This window comes from Carassius auratus, chromosome 21 (genome assembly GCF_003368295.1).
Source record: "Carassius auratus strain Wakin chromosome 21, ASM336829v1, whole genome shotgun sequence".
Taxonomy (NCBI): domain Eukaryota; kingdom Metazoa; phylum Chordata; class Actinopteri; order Cypriniformes; family Cyprinidae; genus Carassius; species Carassius auratus.
The window spans coordinates 8,570,736-8,579,178 of NC_039263.1; the positions used below are offsets into that span (position 1 = coordinate 8,570,736).

Consider the following 8,443-nt stretch of genomic DNA (forward strand, 5'->3'; position numbering starts at 1 on the left):
TAGTCTAAGGACTCATTTTTATTTCTAAGTAACGTTAAGTGTGGGAGGGAGTAACGTTAACGGCAGGTTTAAACAGTCCACATTTGACCGTATAAACTCTCTTTAGTAATACAACACACATTTTCCTTGAAATACATGAGGCTTGAGTAATTTTTCTATAGAAACCTTGAAGTGCCCACTTCTAATTTGCCTGTATTTGTTTCTGAATTGTTGTTGGTAATGTTTTTTTTTCTTTCTTTTTCTTTTTCTTTTTTTTTTGATTGCTTATTTGGTGTTAAATGCATTGAAAATCCTAAGACACTATGGAATATAAATCATAGCAGGTTTCAGATAATAATAAAACTTAAAGAACTGAAAAAATATAGCAAATTATTTTATGATGTCCATAGACAAATAAAATAAAGTGAATCTCTACACCAGGGTTCCTCAAATCTTGCCCTGGAGGTCCAATGCACTGCAGAGTTTAGCTCGAACCCTGATCAAACTCACCTAACTGAGATTTTCTAATGATCTTGAAGACAGAATAGCATGCTCAGGTGTGTTTGATTAGGGTTAGAGCTATACTCTGCAGGAAAGTGGATCTTGCGGTACAGATTTGAGGATCCCTGACCTACACAGATGTTTTAAGAGCTTTTTTCCCCCTTTAGGTTAACGTCATGTTTGTGAAAGTGCAGTTCAAAAACTCCAAGAAATTCATAAAGTTACAAAATGGATTCACTTTTACAGATTTCATAAATGAAGGTAAGTGTCCTTGTTTTTATCTTATTTGAAATTATGGGCATTTGATATTTGCTCACACTTTAATTGCAGTGATTTGCAGTGATCAATATTACAATAATATATGTCTATTCTATACAACTTTATTAATTCATCAACCAACGTTTAAAACATGAACATTGCAATTGTGAATATTTCACTCCTGTACCATAATAAGGACATTAAGAAAAATAAGTTTCTTAGTATTTTCTTTCTGATTCATTTGTATGCAAAATTAATAATTTAAGCACAACAAGAACATAATTTTCTGCGCTTTACACGCATAAAATATACAAGAAAAAACCTCTGTGAAAAACTTTTTTTGTGTGTGTACATTGATGCATCATGCGATTAATCAAATGATGTATCAATCTATATTTATGTATTGTAACTCATATTTTTAGGCATATTATTTTAGTATAGTTATGACTGCTTTTATTGATCTACAGTGCGAAGCAGATTTGATTTACAGACTGGAGCAGACTTGAAGATATATGACGAGTCCCACACTGAAATTGATCAAGACATTTTGGAAGAGTTGCTAGAAGCAAACCCAAAATCAACATTAATCATAAAAGATCTTAGTGAAGGTACTTTTGTTCCATACATAAAATAGTGCAGGTTACAAACATTGGTCACAGTTATAGTATTTTTATGTGTGTGTGTTTTTTTGGCAGAGGAAGCAACCAGCTCCACAGATACACTGACAAGTCATTCATCTAGTGAACAAGATGTACCCTCTGAAAGATGTGCCAAAAGGCTCAAAACATCACAGCAAGATGACAGAGTTGGAGCAGCAGAGGAGCAAAGATCAGCAAAGGAGGTGACATGAGTTTCTCATGTTTTTATTTGTTACCATTTAAAAATTATGAAAAATGAGATTCAATTGAATTCAATAATTCAAGTTGCTTACTCTAATCAATCTTTGAGTATTACAGTTGTATTGGTTTTTAAATGACTCTCTGTCTCTCTCGCGCTCCCTCTCTTTCTGTCTCTCTCACTCGCGCTCTCTTTGTCTCTCTCTAAGCTGTGCAATTAATCCGCAAATCACATTCGACAAGGGCCGGGGAGCAGCTGGCCAGTACAGTTAATGAATAACAGATAAACTACGACAGCCTACATCGCACATCCTGCAATGTGACTATCGTGGATTCGTACATCGCGATATCGATGATTAAACGACACATCGTGCAGCCCTAATGCCCACTATATACAGGTTTTATTATTAAAACATTCCATGTTCTATAGATCTATTTTTCATGTCTGAGGCAATGGAGTTTCGGTTCATTTTTTACATGCTTAAGGTCAGAGGGACCCAGGTGGCAAAAATAGTATCTTGTTTGGTTATTTAAAGTGTTAAGAAACTGCTAAGAAACTTGTATTTGAAGTGATCGCATCGGCACCTCATTTTAAATGTCTTGCGGTACAAGCACGCTATTATATTTTATTCTGCTAAAATACTTAAATGCACACATTTAACTATAGACATTATAGCCTACATGTAATATAGAGCAGACTCTATGCAACTGTGCATAGATATAGGGCATAGGACAGGACAAGTTAAAATAGCTTTTATATATTTCCATCTTCTAATGAAGCTTTTTTTTTTTTTTTTTAAACAAAAATTAAACAAATTATTTGTGATGGAGCAGACATTTTTGTAATGGGTTATGTTAAAGACCTACTTGTTAATTAATTGAAAGACATAAAATCATAAAATATCACCATCAATTTTGTACTTCCAAATATCGTTACAACCCCTAAATACAATAAAAGATGTTTAAAATACCTCTTATAACAATTTAAAATACTGTTACAGTTAAAGTTGAACATTGTGTTATCTGTGTTTGTCTGTGATGCCATTTCTTCCACATTGTGCTTGTGTAATATTTGTATAATTATGCTAATATAGACTAACTGATGAAAAAATTCAGTAATTTATCACAATTGATTTCTGGGACAATATGTAGCACCAAAAAGTGTATATATCGTGACAGGCCTAAGAATGATATATGAGCAAACTATGCTTTTATTGTTTTAACATAGATGGTGCTTGCTGCCTTAAAAGAGAAATCCAAAGGAGATGAAATTCTTGAAGAGTACAAGGCCACCGAGACTTTGTCAAATGAAATGAGAAGAGCGCTTGTTAACATACTGGTGGGGCACATGACAGAGAGGCATGGGTAAGCTACATTTACACATTTAAGATAATTGACTATAATATGTTGGGGGGGTTCAGCTAAAAATTAAGGCAGAGACCTAAATCTATCATCTAAATGGAAGACTTTTTTTTTTTTTTTTTTTATGCATAGCTGTCACTTACCATATTTTCCAGACTATAAGTCACACTTTTTTTCATAGTTTGGCTGGTCCTGGGACTTATAGTCAGGTGCGACTTATTTATCTAAATTAATTTAACATGAACCGAGAGAAATGAACTAAGATAAAACATTACTGTCTACGCGCTTTATGCTGATCAGTGCTCCTGTAGCCTACCACTGAAAACTGTTAACTGAAATATTAAGACAACTGAGAAAGACTGAATGCAAACAAAATGCCCCCAAAAAGAAAATCCTATTCTGCAGATTACAAACTACAGGTAGTAAAATATGTAGCGGAAAATGGTAGTCGAGGTTACAGGAGCACGGAGCAGCATTGAGCGGCTTCTCGCCGCTGTAAACAGTAATGTTTTCTCTTGGTTCTAAATAAATGTGATTTATAGTCCAGTGTTTTTTTTTTCCTAGTCATGATATATTTTTGGATTGATGTGATTTATAGTCCGAAAAATATGGTACGTGCTGTCCCATCCCATATATGTACATTTTATTTTTGGTAGGAGGATTCCAACCCAGAAGCAGAGAGAGCAGTATGCCATTGGAATTGTGTCTTTGTTTCCTTCATTGAAAGACCCATTTTCCAAGAAGGGATATGTAAGACTTTTTCCATAAAATTATCAAATGTTTTTACTTGAAGGAATTGATTGATAAGTGGAATCTTTAGATTTAGATGTATGAATGTAAAATGGTCCTGTTTTCCCCCCAAATTTACAGGAGCACTTTTATGATGCAGCAAGCGGAAGTGGTTATCTAGCTTGGCGTTTAAAAACCGTTCAAAGAAACCACTCTTGTCACACTGAAAGAAAGAATAAGCCTAGCTCTGAACAAGGAGGTCCAAACATCAGGAGAGACATTAGCTTAGAACATCAGCTTGAGGGAGATGCTCTTGTGGAGGCCATTTCACTTCTTGCTCATACAGGAGTTGAAGAAACCATTTTTGAAAAGATGAGACAGACATTTCGCTATCGCCAGGGACTTGTTCACGATGCTGATACAGCAACAAATATTCTAAAAACCTTTCCAAGGTTTCTAGACACCAAAGGATTAGTAAGTAATATTTAAAATGATTGAATGTTGCTTTAAGTGCATGTGTAAGTGTCTAATGCTGATAAATATTTTCAAGGTGAACCAAGATTTTGTTCTTCTGTTCGATTTGAACACATCCTCAAAGCTCTTGGAAAGGTGGAATGGAACCTTTAAGCCAAAAATCATTCAAGAAGCAAGAAACCGACGTCTCCTGATGTCAGCTGAGAAAGCCCCTGAGAATGCCACAGATTCAAGTAGGCAAAAATAGTCAATAAATCTGATTATAGTCATGCTTTTGGTCCCATTCCACTCGAGTGTAATGTTCTTTATTTGTTGTTGCTGTTTTTATTTTACCACAGACTGGGACAGTGATCTATCCACACTGCTTTTACTGGTTCACCTTCTTCCACCATCTGCTGGGCGAAAGATTGCTGCAAAAATAAGTGCCTCTGATGCAGTTGAGAAACTTGTGGTGTTTCATAAGGTAAGGGTTTTTTTATTTTTATACTTGGTTAAAATCAGTTTAAACCTTGTAATTTAATCAGTACTTTCTTCAGTTAACCAAACTTAAAAATGTATCCGTATTTATAAGCAGTGTTTGGAATAACACAGTTTAAAAGAACAGTGTTAGGTAACAACGTTATTTTTTCATTAACGGGTTAATCTAACTAATTACTTTTCCCGTCGTTACAACGCTGTTAACATTACTGGACGTTAAATGCTTTGAATTACTATGCACTGATTTAATAAACTATGCAATCCGAACGCACCCCTGGCTCACACAGCGAGTGAGGAGATGGGTTAATAATGAGATAAGCGATTATGATTGGCTACCATGAAACTTATGACTCTACCATAGCCAATCAGAGACAGTGTTTTTGCACAGATGCCAGCACCCGCGCAAGCAGCGCCAAACACACACACACACACGTGTATGCGGGCGTGACGCAACAGCTACACAGAGATTCGCAGCAGTAGCAGAAATGGCGAGTCAGGAGCAATCCGATGAAAAGTTGCCATTTTCAATGTGGAAAGCACTACTTCAAATTCATTGTGGTCAAAGGCAAGAACGTGCATATAATGTGTGACACGCATCTACAAAGCAAGTGGCCAAAAACACTTTTCTTACAAAGATAATACTTGAAGTGCAGGATAAAACTCTTGCTGTCTGTTGACGTGCAATAAATAAATAATGGAATATGTGTTGCAGTTTTTCAAAAGACAAAGGTTGTATAGTCTGATAAATGAGATAAGATTACCAAGTGTTAAATTTTTTTAGGTCTATTTTGTTACCAGTAAAATGTTTAAAAAGACTAAAATTGGAAGGGTAACTTTGTTTGTTTTTCACCTTTGTAGTCATGCTGCAGCATTGATGAGCACCTGAGGAAAAGCCAAAGTCATCAACCATATCTTCTAGCCGTGGGGAGGAGTCGAGACGTGATTGACAGCTACTACATTGCTCTGGATAACAAGCTCATCCCTTGTCAGACGGCTGGTTCTCTGGGTGCTTTGGATGAGCTCTTCAAAGTACACTACATTTTTAATATATCCTATGACAACACTCTCATCAACTTCTACACTTTCCTGCAGACCACGGTTTATAACATAGATGTTGGAAAAACAAAAGGGGCACCAAGAGTGAAAGAACTGCGAGCTAAACTGCTGAATAGCACCTGAGCTGAATCTTGAAAAAATGTTGCTCTGTTTCAGATGTGAAGGGTTGTATGCTGATGCCCATTCACTGATTTCACATTTGAAGTGTGAACATGGTTTCTATCCCACTTCTAAGTCTAGACTTGTTTGCAATCAACAGCGTTGCCGAAAGCAGTTTTCAACATACTCTGGGTTTAGAAAACATTTGGACAAAATTCATGTTCCTTGTTCAGTTGTTCGTCCCACTCATATTTCTACCCAGTCAGATACAGTACAGTCTGCACTCTCAGATGAGGAACCTCGTTTAGATGATGATCGTGTTGAAAGTGATCCAGTTCTTCCTAAAGTGGATTTAAAGGACATGTGTGCTTCCATTGTTGCGAAGCTGCAGGGAAGTGGTGCTTCTGGTTCCACAGTTTCATTGATTATATGTGATCTTGAAGAGTTTACCACAGAGTTACATTTACAAACGAAGCAGGATGTTGTTAGACCAGACTCCCCTGAACCTTTTAAAAAGAGTTTTGAAAATCCGTTTACCAGTTTTAATTCAGAAGCTAAACGAGCAAAGTTTTTCAGTGAAAGATGGGGAATTGTTCAACCATTAGAAATAGTTCTTGGTGTTCGGTATGACAATAGAAGAAACAAAAGAACTGGCACCTATGACCAGGTTCCAGTTAAAGAGACTTTTGTGTACATTCCCATTTTGGATAGTCTAAAATTTATGTTTCGCAACACTGATATTTGTAAGCATTTTAAATTGGGGTTTGACATCAGTCCAGATGTATACAAAGACTTTAGTGATGGAAGTTACTGCAGAGGCCACCCTTTGTTTTCAAAACACAATTCCTTACAAATCCAACTGTATTACGATGATTTCGAGACGTGCAATCCCTTGGGGTCAAAACATGGGATTCACAAGATTGGCTGTCTATATTTCATTCTGAGAAATCTTCCACCGAAGTTCAACTCTGCTGTACTGAACATCCACTTAGTTTCTCTCTTTCACTCTCAAGATGTTAAAAAATATGGATTTGATACCATTTTAGCTCCTTTGGTAAATGATATTAAAATTCTAGAGAATGAGGGGATTTATTTGCCCATTTCTTCTGAAAAGGTTTATGGTTCAATTTGTCAGGTTGTAGGAGATAACTTGGCAATGCATGCTCTTCTTGGTTTTAATGAGTCTTTTAACAGTAATTACTTTTGTCGTTTGTGTCTAACTGAAAAATCTGATGCCCAAAATGTTTATAGTGAGGATGACCCAAGAGTAGTGGTCCGTGATAAAGCCAGCTTTGAGATGCACTGCAGGGACCTTCAGTCAGATACACAGTTGAACTCTGTATATGGGGTTAAAAGAGACTCTTCGTTGAACACTTTACAGTATTTTCATGTTTGTTCCAATTATTCCTTTGATATAATGCATGACATACTAGAGGGTGTTGCTCAGTATGAGTTGAAACTTTTATTTGGATACATGACTGAAAATTTCATATCAAAAAATGATCTTCTTTTAAGGATTTATTCTTTTGACTTCGGTTACACAGAGCGCAAAAACCGCCCAACGAATGTAAACTTGGAACATGGTGGAAATTCCATTGGATTGAACTCTATACAGACACTCTGTTTGGTGCGGAACACACCCTTACTTTTTGGTGACCTCGTACCTCCAGGAAATCCAAACTGGAACTTGTTGATCATCTTGCTGCACATTATTAATATTGTCTTTTCGCCTGTTGTAACTTATGGCATGACTGTTTTTTTGAAACACTTGATCAGCGAGCATCATCAACTTTTCAAATTGGTGTACCCTCAGAAAAAGTTAATTGCAAAGCACCATTTTATGGTTCATTATCCTTCGTGCATAAGGAAAATAGGACCTCTTTTGCACGCTTGGAGCATGAGATTTGAAGCCAAAAACAAACTTTTCAAAAACATGCTGAAAAGTTTTAAGAACATCACAAAGTCGCTTGCGAAAAAACATCAAATGGCAATAGGAAACCACTGGGAAACGCTCAGTTTACAGCAGAAAGAATTTGGACCAATGAACTATTTTTCCCTAAGTGACTATGAAAATGGTGAAGACTTGGCCAATGCTTTGCAAATCACAGTACAGACAGACATTTACTCTACCAGTTGGACTAAACTTGATGGCACTGAATATAGACCTGGTCTTGCCATATGCACAGAGATAAAACATGAGATGCCATTATTCTGTAAAATTACCAACATTCTTGTGTTGGGTGAAAATGTTTACTTTGTGGTTGAAAAACTTGTTACAGAGCTCTTCAGTGAGCATTGTTATGCATTCAGAGTTGTTGATGGAAAAGAGTTTGCTGTTGTGAAAGCTGATGATCTTATGCAATATAAACCCTATAACATTCAAAATGCATATGGACCAAATGAGGATACATTTGTGGTGCCTTTTCATTGTTTTGTTTAGGCAGTGTTTTTCTATACATGAAATGTTACAAAGCTTTACCCACATCAAAATGCACTGCATTCAGTGTTTCATTAAAAATGAATTGTGAAAGTATGTTGTTGTTTTGTATTGGTTTATTTATACAATTATTTAACTCTGGACCTAAAATAATTAAGTCTTTGTTTTATAATGTATGATTAGAACAGAGTGCATTGTGTTTATATATAAAGTTTGGGAATAATTAATGATAGGT

At 36.0% G+C, this 8,443-nt stretch overlaps 1 protein-coding gene across 1 annotated transcript; it reads left to right on the forward strand.

Annotated features, from left to right (window-relative positions):
- Positions 1-645: 645 nt before the first annotated feature.
- LOC113038088 (uncharacterized) lies at positions 646-5,795 on the forward strand. Its single transcript, XM_026195294.1, has 9 exons — positions 646-741; positions 1,229-1,346; positions 1,434-1,579; positions 2,803-2,939; positions 3,593-3,686; positions 3,807-4,139; positions 4,216-4,372; positions 4,478-4,602; positions 5,475-5,795. Exons 1-9 carry the CDS (start codon positions 736-738, stop codon positions 5,793-5,795), a joined length of 1,437 nt encoding a protein of 478 aa, XP_026051079.1. The 5' UTR covers positions 646-735.
- The last annotated feature ends 2,648 nt before the right edge of the window (positions 5,796-8,443 follow it).